The sequence below is a fragment of the Gorilla gorilla genome, chromosome 13, assembly GCF_029281585.2.
Source record: "Gorilla gorilla gorilla isolate KB3781 chromosome 13, NHGRI_mGorGor1-v2.1_pri, whole genome shotgun sequence".
Classification (NCBI taxonomy): Eukaryota; Metazoa; Chordata; class Mammalia; order Primates; family Hominidae; genus Gorilla; species Gorilla gorilla.
The window spans coordinates 89,291,925-89,308,421 of record NC_073237.2 but is presented as its reverse complement, the minus strand read 5'-3'; the positions used below and the strand labels follow the sequence as shown (position 1 = coordinate 89,308,421).

At 39.1% G+C, this 16,497-nt stretch overlaps 1 protein-coding gene and 1 pseudogene across 10 annotated transcripts in view; one reads left to right on the top strand and one right to left on the bottom strand.

The window, feature by feature from the left end:
* Positions 1–1,961: 1,961 nt before the first annotated feature.
* LOC101149535 (putative ankyrin repeat domain-containing protein 19) overlaps positions 1,962–16,497 on the bottom strand; it is a 28,061-nt gene continuing 13,525 nt past the window's right edge. For 2 of the 10 annotated variants that reach the window (XM_063696565.1, XM_055349894.2), the window contains 3 exons: positions 13,036–13,089; positions 4,311–5,274; positions 1,962–3,775 (listed from right to left, as the gene is read on the bottom strand). Coding sequence is in view for 5 of the 10 variants with exons in the window: in XM_055349894.2 (XP_055205869.2) it covers positions 5,268–5,274; positions 13,036–13,089 (61 nt within the window). In the remaining 5 variants the exon portion in view is untranslated. Of the gene's footprint in view, positions 3,776–4,310; positions 5,275–7,812; positions 8,092–12,129; positions 12,222–13,026; positions 13,090–14,037; positions 14,173–16,497 lie in introns of those variants that run through there. The other 8 variants (XM_019032989.4, XM_055349897.2, XM_063696566.1 and 5 more) reach the window with 7 other exon arrangements.
* Positions 4,383–6,030, top strand: LOC101149889 (elongation factor 1-delta-like; annotated as a pseudogene).

Sequence of the window (16,497 nt, the reverse complement as noted above, 5' to 3'; positions counted from 1 at the left end):
TGGCTTTTTTTTTTCTTGAGACAGAGTTTCCGCTCTTGTTGCCCAGGCTGGAGTGCAATGGTGCAACCTTGGCTCACTGCAACCTCTGCCTCCCGGGTTCAGGCGATTCTCCTGCCTCAGCCTCCCAAGTAGTGAGGACTACAGGCATACACCACTATGCCCTGCTAATTCTTTTCGTATTTTTAGTAGAGACAGGGTTTCACCATGTTGGTCAGGCTGGTCTCGAACTCCTGACTTCAGGTGATCCATCCGCCTCAGCCTCCCAAAGTGCTAGGATTACAGGCGTGAGCCACTGTGCCCAGCCCTTTTTGTTTTGTTTTGTTTTTTTGTTAGAGATGAGGCCTCACTTTGTTCCCCAGGCTGGTCTCAAACTCCTGGTTTCAAGCAGTCCTCCCACCTTGGCCTCCCAAAGTGCTGGGATTACAGATGTGAGCCACAGCACCTAGCCAAAAATGCATTTTAAATTAATTTTTAAAAAGTGAATCATACTGTGTATTCAGAAAATATACGAAAACATACACTCAAACATTTACGTATGCATCAGATAATTCATAAGGGAGAGTAATTTTCTGTTTGTACTGAATGTGGGTAGGGTTTTCTTTACAAGTCATACCTCATTACATATCAGAAAATTCATGCTTGAGAGAAACTTTATGAATATGATGACTAGGAAATCTTCCACTGAAAAGTTAATGACCTGAACATAGTAAATTCACACATGAGAAAAAATAATTCAAATCCCATTATACACTAAAAACACAATTTGGAGAACAAAGCCTATAAGAACAGTGACTGGAAAACACTTCACTTGGAATATATCAGAAAGTTCCTACCAGAAGGAGACAGTGTTAAGAGCAAATGTGGCTGTAGCTTCACACAGAAATCAGGTTTTAGTATTCTTCAGTATTTACACGAGTGAAACTGTATTTCTTGAAAGTGAGAAAGTCTTTTCACAGAAGTCAGAACCAGTTTTAAATTACTCATACTACAGAGAAGCCCTGTGATTACTGTACATTATATATTGTATATGGAAAAATCTTCATCCGTGAGTCACACCTTACTGTATACCAGACAAGTAATTGTTAAGAATAGGTTTTGTAAGAATATATCATTTTATTAAATGCCATAAAATTCAAATAGAGAAGAAGCTCTATTTGATACATTGGAAAAGGTCTTCCTATAGAAGCAGATTTCATAATAAATATAGTTCATTTTGTTTACTGATTTAACCTCAAGCCCATGTCTCAAACCAGTGGAGAAAAACAGACCATCCAACACTTTCCTTTCTATTAAAATAAATATTTACGTACACACACACGTGCATACATATATAACTTGGCATAAATGTGACTTTATTTATTTACTTTAGAGACAGGATTTCAATCTGTCGCCCAGGCACCCAGATGGGAGTCCAGTGGCACAATCCTGGCTCACTGCAGCCTCGACCCCTGGGCTCAAGTGATCCTCCTGTCCTAGCCTATCGAGTAGCTGGGACTACAGGCACACGCCACCACACCTGCTAATTTTTTTAGTTTTTTAGAGACAGGGTCTTGCTATTTTTCCCAGGTCAGTCTCAAACTCCTGGCCTCAAGCAGTCCTCCTGCCTCAGCCTCCCAAATTGCCGAGATTATAGGCATGAGCCACCACACCTGGCCTAACTGTAACTTTTATAATGTATTTTATGTCTTCTTGATTTTTGAACTTCCATTCATAGCAATTCCAACCACTCCAACAGTCTGTCAACAGATAATCAATTGGACAAGGACAATCATGCCCTTACGTACTAGAGATTATTTTTTTCTGTAGCATATATGCTTGTAGGAGTGGGACTGATCAAATGGTATGTGTTATTTTATTTTAACAGATGTTGCCAGATTTCTTTGTCCTAAGACTGTAGCTTTCTATGTTTCCAATATTAGTGTATAAATATACCTCTTTCCCCCACTACAAGTAGCTGTTACTCTTTTTTTTTTTTTTTTTTTTTTTTTCTGAGACTGAGTCTTGCTCTATTGCCCAGACTGGAGTGAAGAGGCACAATTTTGGCTCACTGCATCCTCTCCCTCCTGGGTTCAAGCAATTCTCGTGCCTCAGCTTCCCAAGTGGCTGGGATTACAGGCACCTGCCACCATGCCCAGCTAATTTTTGTATTTTTAGTAGAGACAGGGATTCATTTCGTTGGCCAGGATGGTCTCAAACTCCTGACCTCAAATGATTCACCTGCCTCGGCCTTCCAAAGTGCTGGGATTACAGGCGTGAGCCACCGTGCCCAGCTGCTGTTACTCTTTAACCTTGAGAAATTTTACAAGTTCCAAATGATAACTAATTGTAATTTGTATATAAATATGCCTCCAAATGTGTCTTGGCCATTTGAATTTGCTATTCTGCAAATTGCCTTTATAAAGCATTTATTTATACATTTCTCTTTTTGGATTGTTTATCTTATTAATTTAAAACAGCTTTTTATGTTAAAGGGAGTAACTCCTTTTTTAAAAAACATCTATTCCTTGTCTCGACTTTGCATGTGATATTATTCCATTCACATAATTTTATTTTCTACATGTTTAAATGTGTATTCTTTTACAGTTTCTGAATTTTTAATCTTAAAACTTAAGCTTCACATATGATATTTTAAAGTGGTCTTCTGTATAGTTTGTGTATCTTTTGGGAAAATGTTGCTTTGCTGAACCAGCGTGCAATCCCCAAACTCCTCTCTCACTGCTTTTTTTTTTTTTTTGAGACGGAGTCTCACTCTGTCGCCAGGCTGGAGTGCAGTGGCGCAATCTCGGCACACTGCAACCTCTGCCTCCCAGGTTCAAGTGATTCTCCTGCCTCAACCTCCTGAGTAGCTGGGACTACAGGCACCCTCCACCATGCCCGGCTAATTTTTTGTATTTTTAGTAGAGACGGGGTTTCACCATGTTGGCCAGGATGGTCTTGATCTCTTGACCTTGTGATCCACCCGTCTTGGCCTCCCAAAGTGCTGGGATTACAGGCATGAGCCGCCGTGCCCGGCTTACTTTATCTTTTTTTAAATTTATCTTTTATTTTAAGTTCAGTAGTACCTGTGCAGGTTTGTTACACAGGTAAACCCATATCATGGGGGCTTGTTGTACAGATTATTTCATCACCCAGAACCCATTAGTTATTTTTCCTGATCCTCTCCTTCTTCCCACTCTTCACCCTCCAGTAGGCCCCTGTGTGTGTTGTTTCTCTGTATGTGTCCATGTGTTCTCATCACTTAGCTCCCATTTATAAGTGAGAACATGTGGTGTTTGGTTATAAGTGAGAATATGTGATGTTTGGTTTTCTGTTCCTGCGTTAGTTTGCTAAGGATAATGGCCTTCAGCTCCATCCATATCCCTGCAAAGGACATGATCTCATTCTTTTTAATGGCTGCATAGTATTCCATGATGTATATGTACCACATTTTCTTTATGCAGTCTACTATTGATGAGCATTTAGGTTGATTCCATGTCTTTGCTATTGTGAATAGTGCTGTAACATCATCATCTTCTGAAACTGGTAGTGGCCAAATGACCTCCCTCAGCCCAAGAGAAGCAAAACACTTAAATGTATCCTAGGAAAACCTTTATTTCCTAAGAAAAAAGACAGACTTAGCTGTCACCATCAATTCCATCCCTTTTCCTGCCTTGTACATTATGCCTCCAGCAGTGGTGATCTTCTTTCAAGCATTGGGGAAAGGCCAAAAGATTCACCAACACTGGTCTTGATGTTATTGACTCAAAAGTAGCAGCAACTTAACTACAGACTTTAGCTGTGTGATAAAAATAAACATGTTTGGCATAAAGCATTCCATTTTATGTCTTTCTTATTGTACCCGAAACCATACCTAAACTTATTCAGGCAATGCAATTTATAAAATAATCCGTCCTTTTCCTACTAAAATGAATATGAAAATATTTTAAAACCTTAGTAAACTAAATACCTCACATAAACCCGAGTAAGGTAAAGAGATAAGAGAGAGCAAAATTATGTAAGATTTGTAATGAGTAAAAGGAGACATGGATATTGAATCATTTCATATCTACCTACATGCAAATGTAGGTAGATATGAAATGTAGTAGGAATGATATGAAATGTAGTAGGAAATGATATGAAATGTAGTAAGTAGATATGAAATGTAGTAGGAAGAGAATACTACCTACAGTAAATGGGTGATCTCCTAGTAAGATACAATTGATCAAAATTAATGAAAAACTAAAAAAAAACCCCATAAGTTATAAATATCATTTATAGAGCTATCATTTAAAATTTACCAAGACTATAGGAAAAGATTTTTAAGGTAGTACCCTTTCCTCAGGTGTCCCGCGTCCGCCGATTCCTCCTCCCTGGTCGTCGCGTCCTTGGCAGGCGTCAGAAAAATGGCTACAAACTTCCTAGTACATGAGAAGATCTGGTTCGACAAGTTCAAATATGACGACGCAGAAAGGAGATTCTACGAGCAGATGAATGGGCCTGCGGCCGGTGCCTCCAGCCAAGAGAACGGCGCCAGCGTGATCCTCCGTGACATCGCGAGAGCCAGAGAGAACATCCAGAAATCCCTGGCCGGAAGCTCAGGCCCCGGGGCCTCCAGCGGCCCCAGCGGAGACCACAGCAAGCTCGTCGTCCGGATCACCACTCTGAAAGTGGAGAACCAGAGCCCGCGCAGTGTGGTACAGGAGCTGCAGCAGGTCATCTCCAAGCTGGAGGCCCGCCTGAACGTGCTGGAGAAGAACTCGCCTGGCCGCCGGGCCACGGCCCCACAGACCCAGCACATGTCTCCCATGCGCCAAGTGGAGCCCCTGGCCAAGAAGCCATTCACACCAGCAGAGGATGACGACAATGATGACACTGACCTGTTTGGCAGCGACAATGAGGAGGAGGACAAGAAGGCGGCACAGCTGCAGGAGGAGCGGCTGCAGCAGTACGCAGAGAAGAAGGCCAAGAAGCCTGAACTGGTGGCCAAGTCCTCCATCCTGCTGGATGTCAAGCCTTGGGACGATGAGACTGACATGGCCCAGCTGGAGGCCTGTGTGCGCTCCATCCAGCTGGAAGGGCTGGTCTAGGGGGCCTCCAAGCTGGTGCCCGTGGGCTACGGTATCCGGAAGCTACAGATTCAGTGTGTGGTGGAGGACGACAAGGTGGGGACAGACTTGCTGGAGGAGATCACCAAGTTTGAGGAGCACGTGCAGAGTGTCGATATCGCAGCTTTCAACAAGATCTGAATCCTGAGTGTGTGTGTGTGCGCCCGTGAATCCCTGCCAGGATTAAAGACTGAGACCGGCAAAAAAAAGAAAAAAAAAGATTTTTAAGGTAGTACACATAAATAATGAACTATAAAAGACAGAAATCATAACTTTGAATTTTCAAAATTAAAAACTCTTGTCCTTTGAAAGCACTTAAGAAGGTTAGAAGGAAAGACTCAGAAGGGGAAGAAATAGTTGCAATAAATTTCTGACAAAAGATTTGTTTCCTGAAAATGTAAAGAAATTTATAACCCAATTGTAAAAGGACAACTCAATAAAAATGACAATATACTTCAATAGAGATAATTCATAAAATAAGATATGAAATGGTCAATGGGGACAAGAAAGGATTTCAACATAAGCCACCAGGGAAATACAAATCAAAACCATAATGAGACACTTCTACACACTCATTAAAATTAATGAAATTAAAATGATCGACAGTACCAAGTGTTGGAAGATGTTGAGCAACTGGAACTCATGCGTGGCAGGTAGGGATGTAAAATGGCACAAAGACTTTGTAAAATACTTTGGCAAATTCTTAAAAAGTTAAACACATAGCTACCATACAACCCAGCCATTCCACTCCAGTATTTAACCCAAGTGAAATGAAAACTTATGTCCAAACAAAGACTTGTTGTACATGAATGTTGACAAGACTTATATTCACAATAGCCTCAAACTGGAAACAACCTACATGTTTATCATCAAAGTGAATAGATATAATGTGGTGTATCCATAACTAGAAAACTACTCAGCAATAAAAAGGAACAGACTAATGATACATGTGACAACATGGATGAATTTCAGTCATTTTGAGTAAAAGATGCCAGACATGAAAGAGTATTATGTACCATATGGTTGTATTCATATAAAATTCTAGAAATGCAAACTAATAGTGAAGTAACAAAATTCAGATTAGCAGTTGCCTGAAGCTAGGCCAGAGACAGGGATGGCCAGCAAAGGGGCACAAGGAATCTTTTAGAGTTGATAAAAATGTTCTGTATTTTTATTGTGTTGGTGGTTTCATGGGTGCACACACTGTCAAAATGAACACTAAATAGATACAATTATTGTATGTAAATAATATCTTGCTAAAGTTGATTTTTTAAAATACAGAAGATAGATCCATATCTGAATATAGTTCATGTTTAAAGATCAGATCATTTTATTAATTGAAATCATTTCAAGTTATAGAGAAGTATATACCAATATTTTATTTCTTGTAATTGCTTCATTGCAACTTTAAAATACATCATCACTCTTAGACCATCATAGTAAGTACAGGAAAAAAAAAAACAAACAAGAAATTATTGACTCAGGTCATTTATACCCACAGATGCAAAAATTCTAAATAACATTGTGGTGAATAGAATATTGAAGTATATTTGAAAATTAGTAATGATTTTAATTCTAAAATTCAAAAGTGATAGACTATCAAGAAATTGAGGTTGGCCGGGCGTGGTGGCTCACGCCTGTAATCCCAGCACTTTGGGAGGCCGAGGTGGGCGGATCACGAGGCCAGGGGATTGAGACCATCCTGGCTAACATGGTGAAACCCCATCTCTACTAAAAATACAAAAAATTAGCCGAGTGTGGTGGCGGGCACCTGTAGTCCCAGCTGCTCAGGAGGCTGAGGCAGGAGAATGGCGTGAACCTGGGAGGTGGAGCTTGCAGTGAGCCAAGATCATGTCATTGCACTCCAGCCTGGGCAACAGAGCGAGACTCCATCTCAAAAAAAAAAAAAAAAGAAAAAGAAATTGAAATAATTTACTACTATAAATTAAAAGAGAAGGTAATATATTTATATCAGTAATCACTGAAAGGTATTTTATTAATTCAGCATTTTTAATAAAATAGGCCTGGTAGAAGGTTACCTAAATATAATTATTTAACTAAATGCAACAGCAATTTTTTTTGAATTTTTTTAAATTGATGAATGACATTTGTACATATTTATGGGGTACATATGATACTTTGTTAAATACATAGAATGTGTAATGATAAAGTCAGGGTGTTTAGGGAATCCCTCACCTTGAGTATTTATCATTTCTATGTATTGGGAACATATTAATACATGTTCTCTTCTAGCAATTTTGAAATATGCAATAAATTGTTGTTAAATATAGTCACTCTACTCTGCTATTGAATGTTAGAACTTATTCCTTTTAACTATATGTTTGCACTCATTAAACAACCTCCCTTCGTACCTCCCCCAACCCACATGCCCTTCCCAGCCTCTAGTATCTACAATTCACTCTCTACCTCATGAGATCAACTTTTTTTAGCTCCTACATATGAGTGAGTATATGTGATATTTGTCTTTCTGTGTCTGGCTCATTTTTCTTAACATAATGACCTCTAGTTCCATCCATGTTGCTGCAAATGGCATGATTTCATTCTTTCTTATGGCCAAATAGTATTTCATTGTGAATATATACATTTTCTTTATCCATTTATCCATTAATGGACACTTAGGTTGATTCCATAACTTTGCTACTGTGAGTAGTGCTGCAATAAACATGAGGATGCAGGTATAGTTTTGATATGCTGATTTCTTTTCCTTTGAATAAAACCCCATTAGTGAAACTGCAGGATGTGGGAGTCTGTCCTCCAGACCCTGACCCAACGACAGATGAATAAAGTACACTGAAACACAGATGTTCTGCTTTGCCAGTCCAGCCTAGCGTCCAGGCCACTTAGTCACAGCCGCGGCCTTGATCAGTCAGCAAGACTTGCATTTATTCAGTAAAGATTAATTGACAAAGGTTGTGAGTAAACACCACTAGAGGGTAATTGACATTGCAGACTTCCCGGACTTCCTGAGTAGAAAGCAATTAAGCACCTGTGGTAGATCAAAGGTTAGTCTTAGGACCACATGAGTAAACAAACTAGTCAGGTAAACTACTCTACCTTCCTTTGTACCCACTTTAAGCTATTTACTCAAGGTATGGATTAGGTTGCCTTCAGACATAACCTTATCCTGAGACTTTTGCAAAACCCTTCAGGCCTTCCAAGAAGGTTTGTGGCTTATAATTTTCCCCACCATCCTGACTAAACCCCTACAGCAGGACCGAATGGTAATTCTATTTTAGTTTGCTTTAGAAATCATACCGTTTTCCACAGTGGCTGTACTATTCTTTTTCTCCACATCCTTGCCACATCTGCTATTTTTTGTCTTTTTAATAATAGGCATTCTGATTGGGGTAAGATGATACCTTATTGTGGTTTTGATTTGTATTTCCCGGATGATTAGTGGTGTTGAGCTTTTTTTTTTTTTTTGAGACGGAGTCTCGCTCTGTCACCCAGGCTGGAGTGCAGTGGCATGATCTCAGCTCACTGCAACCTCTACCTCCTGGGTTCAAGCGATTCTCCTGCCTCAGCCTCCTGAGTAGCTGGAATTACAGGCATGCACCACCACACCCGGCTAATTTTTGTATTTTTAGTAGAGATGGGGTTTCACCATGTTTGCCAGGCTGGTCTCAAACTCCTGACCTCATGTGATTCGCCCGCCTTCACCTCCCAAAGTGCTTGGATTACAGGCATGAGCCACCATGCCTGGAGCATTTTTAAATATCCCTTTCCTTTGCCCACTTTTTAATGAGGTTATTTGGGGGCAGGGGTTGTTTGTTTGTTTACTGTTGAGCTGTTTCAGTTCATTGTATATTCTGGATATTAGTCTCTTATGAGATAAATAGTTTGCAAATATTTTCTCCCATTCAACTGGTTGTCTCTTTACTCTGTTGATTGTTTTCTTTGCTGTGCAGAAGGTTTTAGTTTAATATAATCACATTTGTCTAGTTTTGTTTTCGTTGCCTGTACTTTGAAGTCTTTGCCATTAAGTATTTGCCTAGGCCAATGTCCTGAAGTTTTTCTCCTACGTTTTTTCTAGTAGTTTTACAGTTTCAGTTCTTAGACCCCCTTAAGTCTTTAATCCATTTTGATTTGATTTTTGTGTATGGTGAGAGATAGGGTCTAGTTTCATTCTTCTCCATAGAGTTATTCAGTTTTTGAAGATAACTCTCCTTTCCCCCATGTATGTTCTTGGAGCGTTTCTTGAAAATCAGTTGGCTATGAATATGAGGATTTATTTCTGGGTTCTTCTATTCTATTCCATTGATCTTTGTGTCTGCTTTTGTATCAATACCATGCTATTTTGGTTACTACAGCATTGTAATGCTTTGAAGGTAAGTAGTGTGATGCCTCCAGCTTTGTTCTTTTTGCACAAAATTGCTTTGGCTATTTGGGCTTTTTATTGGTTCCATATAAATTTTAGTAATTTTTCTATTTTGGTGAAAAAAAGACATTAATATTTTTATAGAAATTGCATTGAATTTGTAGATTGCTTTGGGCAGTACAGTCATTGTAATAATATTAGTTCTTCCAATCCATGAGCATGGGATGTCTTTTCACTTGTTTGTGTCCCTTCAATTTATTTCATCAGTGTCTTGTAGTTTTCCTTGTAGAGTTTTTAACCTTGTTGTTTAAACTTATTCCTAGGTATTTCGTTTTTTGTAGCTATTTGAAATGGGATTGGCTTCTTGATTTATTTCTCATCTATTTCATTATTGGTGTATAGAAAGGCAACTGGTTTTTGTATGTTAATTTTGTCTCCTGCAACTTTACTAAATTTACTGATGGGAGATTTTTGGTGAAGTCTTTAGATTTTTCTAAATATAAGATCATATTATCTGCAAAAAAGGACAATTTGACTTCCTCATTTCTTTTCAGTGGCAGCAACTGTAAGCAGGTGGCTGGGGGACATATGTGTCAGCTCTAGGTGGTGGCTGCAGGTGGGGTAGCCAGCAGGGCACTTGTAAATGTGTGGTGGTCCTGCTGCTTGGGAGTGTCAGGATTGCTGCCAGTGGCTCGCACTTCAGCTCTGATGGCAGTAGCCAGCAGTAGTAATGGCTGTAGATATGGGAAGTCAATAGATCTCTAGAGATGTGAAAATGTAGGGACTGTTGGGCTCCAGAGCAGGATGCAGTCTGGTGATGGCTGGACTCTCAAAATGGCTCCTTAGAGCTCAGGAGATGTATGCAATGCAGCATAGACTCCCTCTTTGGAGCAATGCCATCACACAGTCTCCAGGCAGCTCCCTGTGTTAAGTCTTAGGGCCCACGAGTGTCAAGGGGCTCTCCTGTGGCTAGAATTGCAGGAGTTTGTGGTGGGAGTGTAGACCAATGGGGGTCTCTTACTTACCTTTTTCCCACATTGTGGAGCCTCTTTGAGGTTCCCAGCCAACCCTAGCCAAGCAGGCTGCCTCTCTTCCCTCTCTTTCCTTGCGTTAGGTGTTTCCTGTTACTTCTCTGTTGAATTCCAGTATTCTTTTTTAGATTATCTATTAGAAGTGTGATTACTCACTATTTTGGTTCTTCTTTGTGGAGGAGGCAAGTGCTAGATGCCTCTAGTCAGACGTCTTGAATCCCTTCATCACAAGAGCACATATTTTACATGGAAATAATGAAGATAATTAAGATCACTAATTAGGAGCTAGCTGCAGTGACTCATGCCTGTACTCCCAATGCTCTGAGAGGCCAACATGGCAGGATTGCTTGAGGACAGGAGTTCAAGACCAGCCTGGGAAACATAGGGAGACCCTGTCATCACAAAAACATTTTTTTAAATAATTAGGCAGGTGTGGGTGGCACACACCTGTAGTCCCAGCTACTCAGGAGGCTGAGGTGGGAGTATTGCTTGAGCCAAGGAGTTCAAGGTTGTGGTGAGCTGTAATCACACCACTGCATTCTAGCCTGGGTGACAGAGTGAGATCCTGTTTTTTATTTTTTTTTAATCAGTAATTAGAGTATCCCATTGGAACTGTAACTATTTAACTCAATATTGGAAAATATGGTATATAAAGTACTATGAAAGGTACAAGTATTAATATAAATATTGAGAGTAAATAATTAAAAGTAGACTATGTTAACAGGAGGTTTTAAAATAGGCATTAAATTTTGTGAAAAGTTTGGTTCATCTTTTATTGATAATATATATGCTTGATTAAAATATTTAAAGCATTACAAAGAAATATGCAGTAAATGCTATCTTTCTATCACCACTATCTGACAGTTCCCACATTCCTCTGTCAATTATAAGCTTTCAAAAATTAGCAGAAAATAGGCATGGGAAGTTGTGTAGATATATATTTACACACATACATCTTTGTTTTTTCACCTAGCATACCTTGGTGACTAGTCTATATTAGTACACATATATCTGTGTCACTTATTTTGTAAGTGTTATTTGTAGATATATTATATGAATTAATAATGGATGTGCCATCATTTACCCAAGCCCCTACTGATGGCCATTTATTTTTAGCTAGTATTCTTACATTTCAAAGTGCATAGTATTTATAACCGGGATTTTTGCATTGGAGAAATTTTAATTTTATACATCAAAGACATTAAAGGGCTCTTACTTTTCTGGCAGCTGGATAACTGAAAAGACTAATTATATATACATATATTTAACTATATTCTAATATGGTTGTGGTAGAGTTTTCTGCGTGAGTGCTTTAGAAGCCATTTTTGTTTATGGTGAATTGTCTTCTTGTTTTCTTTTCCTATTGCTTTACTGTCCTATCTTTTCTTTGTTGATTTCATATATTTATGAAATAATCCCTTTGTCATGTGCCTTACACATATTTCTTATGAATCTGTCATTTATCTATTGATTTTTGTTATGATTTACTTAACTGTGCATTTTTTCTTTTAAATTTGTATTCTGACATAATTTCAGTCTTAAATTTATGAGAACATTACAAAATTCCCATATATCCTTCACACAGATTCCCCAAATGTTAACATTTTTACTACATTTGCTTCAACTCTCTGCCCATTAACATAAGTGCATTTACACACACTCAAACACACATTACTTTTTTCTGAGCCTTTGAGGGTGAGTTGCAAACGTTATTCTCCTTGACTTCAGATTCTTCTTTTCGTATTTTCTAATAACGAAGACATTCTCCTATATAACCATGTAAAATTATGAAAGCAGGGATTAACATCGATTTAGTGCTATTACCTAATTGACCTTCCCAGAGTGTATGTATTTGTCTACTTGAGAGGGATGGTGATGGGGCATCACCAGCAGCTCAGTAATGCCAGAAAAAGGAGCAGACAGAGAAAGGGCTGCAGATGGAGATTTGGGCAGAAGCCAGTTTCTGAAAGCCTTATATAAACCAACAACTATTATTGTCATTTCTTAAGTTTATAAAAAAAGCAAAACAAATTAGAAAAGCATAATTCCAAGAAAAAAACCAACATTTTATTTTATTGTATCTTGTCTTATTTGACTTGATTTTTCTTAGAGATGGGGTCTCACTCTGCCACCCAGGCCACAGTGTAATGTTGCTATCATAGCTAACTGCAGGCTCAAACTTCTAGGCTCAAGTAATTCTCCTGCTTCAGCCTCCCCAGTAGCTGGGATCACAGGTGCAGAACACCACACCCAGCTACAGTGTTTGAAAAAATAGACACGGGGTCTGGTGATGTTGCCCAGGCTGCTGGACCTCCTAGCCTCAAGGGATGCTTCTATCTCAGCCTCCAACACTGATGAGATTACAGGCAGGAACCACCATCCCCGGCAATACCAATATTTTCAAATGAATAAACTGGAGCTCCATCATTTTATTTTATCATGGATGGGTGAAAACTTTGTAATAGACTCATGTACTCCATGGATTTGTGACAAGGAAACTATAGCATTAACTATGGCTGAAGCTTCCCTTGTCTCCCAGCCTCTTTACGTGGTTAAGAGTAGAAACACTCACATGTCTTACCTTTTGCACCTTCTTGTCTTTTTTTCAAAATTCAAGGCTTCATAGCTGCTGTTTCTGTCAAACATGCAAGCTTGTTAGATATTCTTTCTGGAAAACATCATCCCTCTGCCTCTTTACCTGGCAAAGCTTCACTTACTCTGCATGCTTCCCCTAAATCCTACCCATTTTTTTAGAAGCTTGCAGTCATCACCACAAATTTAAAAGTGCATGGCATCTAATGAACATAATAAACACCTTGTAAATAATAACTACATGCTCCCAGGTGACATCTATCCTCCATCTACCCTCTACATAATGGATCAGCGCACTGTAGACCACAGGCCAAATCCTGCCTACCATGTTTTTTCTCAATGAAGTTTTATGAGAGTACAGTCATGCCTGTTCACTGACTTGCCACCTATGACTGCTTTCACACTACAATGGCAGGGTTGAGTAGCTACGACAGAGCTACTTAAGGCCATTTAAGCATGGCCTTCAGCTGCTTAAATCATTTTTGAAAGAGAGAGAGACCACATGGCCTAAAATATTTCCTATTTGGCCCTTTACAGAAAAAGCTTGCCAATCCCTGCTTTATACCCTGAACAGAATGCCCTAATTCTCAAATCGAATCTAATGCCTCCCCTGCTCACAATTTTCCAATGAATTTCTAGAGCAAATACAGCTGGCTCCCTACCCAAGAGCAGTTCCTTGTTGTTTCTTGCTGGAGAATCACAAATTTATTTGGGTATTTATTATCCCAATACCCCTCCCCAGCTTCAAAGGATAAGTGATTATTCTAAGCTAATCAGATAACTACCTTTGCTTTCCCAGTGCCTGGTTTAGGAAGGAGCATGTGGTGTGACCCAGCTAATAAAATATTACAAAAAGGGCTGAGCACGGTGGCTCATGCCTGTAATCCCAGCACTTTGGGAGGCCAAGGCAGGCAGATCACGAGCTCAAGAGACCGAGACCATCCTGGCCAACATGGTGAAACCCCGTCCCTACTAAAAATACAAAAATGACCTGGGCGTGGTCGCAAGTGCCTGTTGTCCCAGCTCCTCGGGAGGCTAAGGCAGGAGAATTGCTTGAACTTAGGAGGCGGAGGCTGCAGTGAGCCAAGATCGTGCCACTGGACTCCAGACTGGTGATAGAGCGAGACTACATCCCCGGAAAAAAAAAAAAAATTACAAAAAGTCCCCTGCATGCTTCTGAGTTTTCTCCCAATTTAAAAGACACATGTGAAGAAAAGCAGCCCTTCCAGCCTTTAGATACTGTCTTGTGATAACATGATGTTTGGAGCTGTTGCTAAGTAGCCAACCATGAAAGGAGACATGAACAAGACACTGCCGACAGCATAGCTGAAAGAAGAAAAAGTGGGATCCAATAATATCGCTGGACAACCAAAACAAGTCTGGTTCTTATAGTTTTGGCCACTGTTAGGTCTTCTAGAATTTGCAGCCAAAAGCATTCTACCTCAGAAGTTTCCCCTGGCCTACAGGATAAGATCTACTCATTTCTATACTATTAAAGGTCTTTCATTGAACTTGTTTCTAGAAACAGGTAAAACAACAACAAAGTCTTTCCTAAGCTTGCCTTCACTGACACATACTAAACATAATAAATACATAATAAATAATAACTATAAGCTATTTTCACCTCATTACCAAGCACTCCATATATATTTTTTTGCACTAGTAAATTTGAACTGCTCATAAACTCTACAAAGTTCACTCAGATGTCCTATCTTTTGAACTTGCTCCTTGTGTTTTAAAATTTTCATTCTTCGTGGCTGCTGCTTCTGTCAAACATGCAAGCTTGTTAGATACTCCTTCTGCCAAGCATCATCCCTCTGCCTCCTTACCTGGCAAAGTTCCACTCACTCTGCACGCTTACCCTAAATCCTACCCACATTTTAGAAGCTTGCATTCATTACCACAAATGTAAACATGCCTGGCACATACTGAACATGATACATACATAATAAATAATAACTATAAGCTCCCAGATGACATCGGACACACAGTAAGCACTACTTAAGGTAGTAAATAAAATAAATAACAGTGGTAATAACAATCTCCTAACTGTATTTTTTAAATGTATTTTGTAACATTGGAAAAATGCTTAGTCTATAAAAGATACATGATGGTTATTTTTTAAGTGGACGAGTATATGAATGAATTAAAATATTTTTCTTAAAAATTCTGTTGAAAAAAACACAAAAATTAAACAGTTATCTATATTCTATTATGAGCATCTTAAAGACAAAAACTATGTCAATTCCATCTTTGTCTCCTACAATTTGCCAAACCTAACTTATAGAAGTGGTTTGATAATTATGTACTAAATTAACGGTGTCTTTATACGGTTCAGACTGTACAATGCATTGGGTGTCATGTTTTTGTTATTGTGAACCATTTTTATAATTTTATTATAATTTTTTTCATTTTTTGAGCCTAGAGTTTGGCTATTAGAATATTTATTATGATCATATCTTGCCTAATGGTAACAGAGTATCTTTTTTTTTTTTTTTGAGATGGAATCTTGCTCTGTCACCCAGGCTGGAGTGCAGTGGCGCATTCTCGGCTCACTGCAATCTCCACCTCGCGGGTTCAAGCAATTCCCCTGCCTCAGTCTTCCGAGTAGTTGGGAATACAGGTGACCACCCCCCATGCTTGGCTAATTTTTGTACTTTTAGTAGAGATAGGGTTTCACCATGTTGGCCAGGCTGGTCTCAAACACCTCACCTCAAGTGATCTGCCTTCCTTGGCCTCTCATGTGCTGGGATTACATGCGTGAGCCACCACACCCAGCCTGGTAACAGATTATCTTCTTCCAGCAAAATTACTATTATTATGATAATTATCCAGCACATAAAAACACACAGCTTGTTCTAAGAAGTGAATATATCTCATGAGCTTCCAACTTATGGTGAATAAATTACAAATAGACCTTGTTTGTATAGGAATACATAACATAACTTCTGCTTCTCGGGAAGGAATTACTTTTCTGTCTTCTGCATTCAGTAGGTATCTTCAAAAATAATCTCCTATTTGTATGGGTGCACACTGGCTCAGTTTTATGGTTCTTATTGCCATTTGTTTATGGTATCAGAAAGGGATTGTTGAATTCCTAGTTCTAAAGACAGTTACTTTCTTAGTGACACAGATTCCTGTGTAATACAGTTGACCCTTGAACAACAAGAGTTTGAACTGCAGGGGTCCACTTATATGCAGATTTTTCTTCTGCTTCTGCAACGCAGAGACAGCAAAACCAACCATTTTCTTCCTCCTCAGCCTAATCAACCTGAAGATGTTAAAGATGAAGACCTTTGGGAGGATTCACTTATGTTTATGGATAGTAAGTATATTTTTTCTTTTCCATGATTTTCTTTATAACAGTTCATTTCTCTCGCTTACTTTATTTTAAAAGCATAGTATATAATAATGCAACACATATCAACTATGTGTTCATCGACTGTTTATA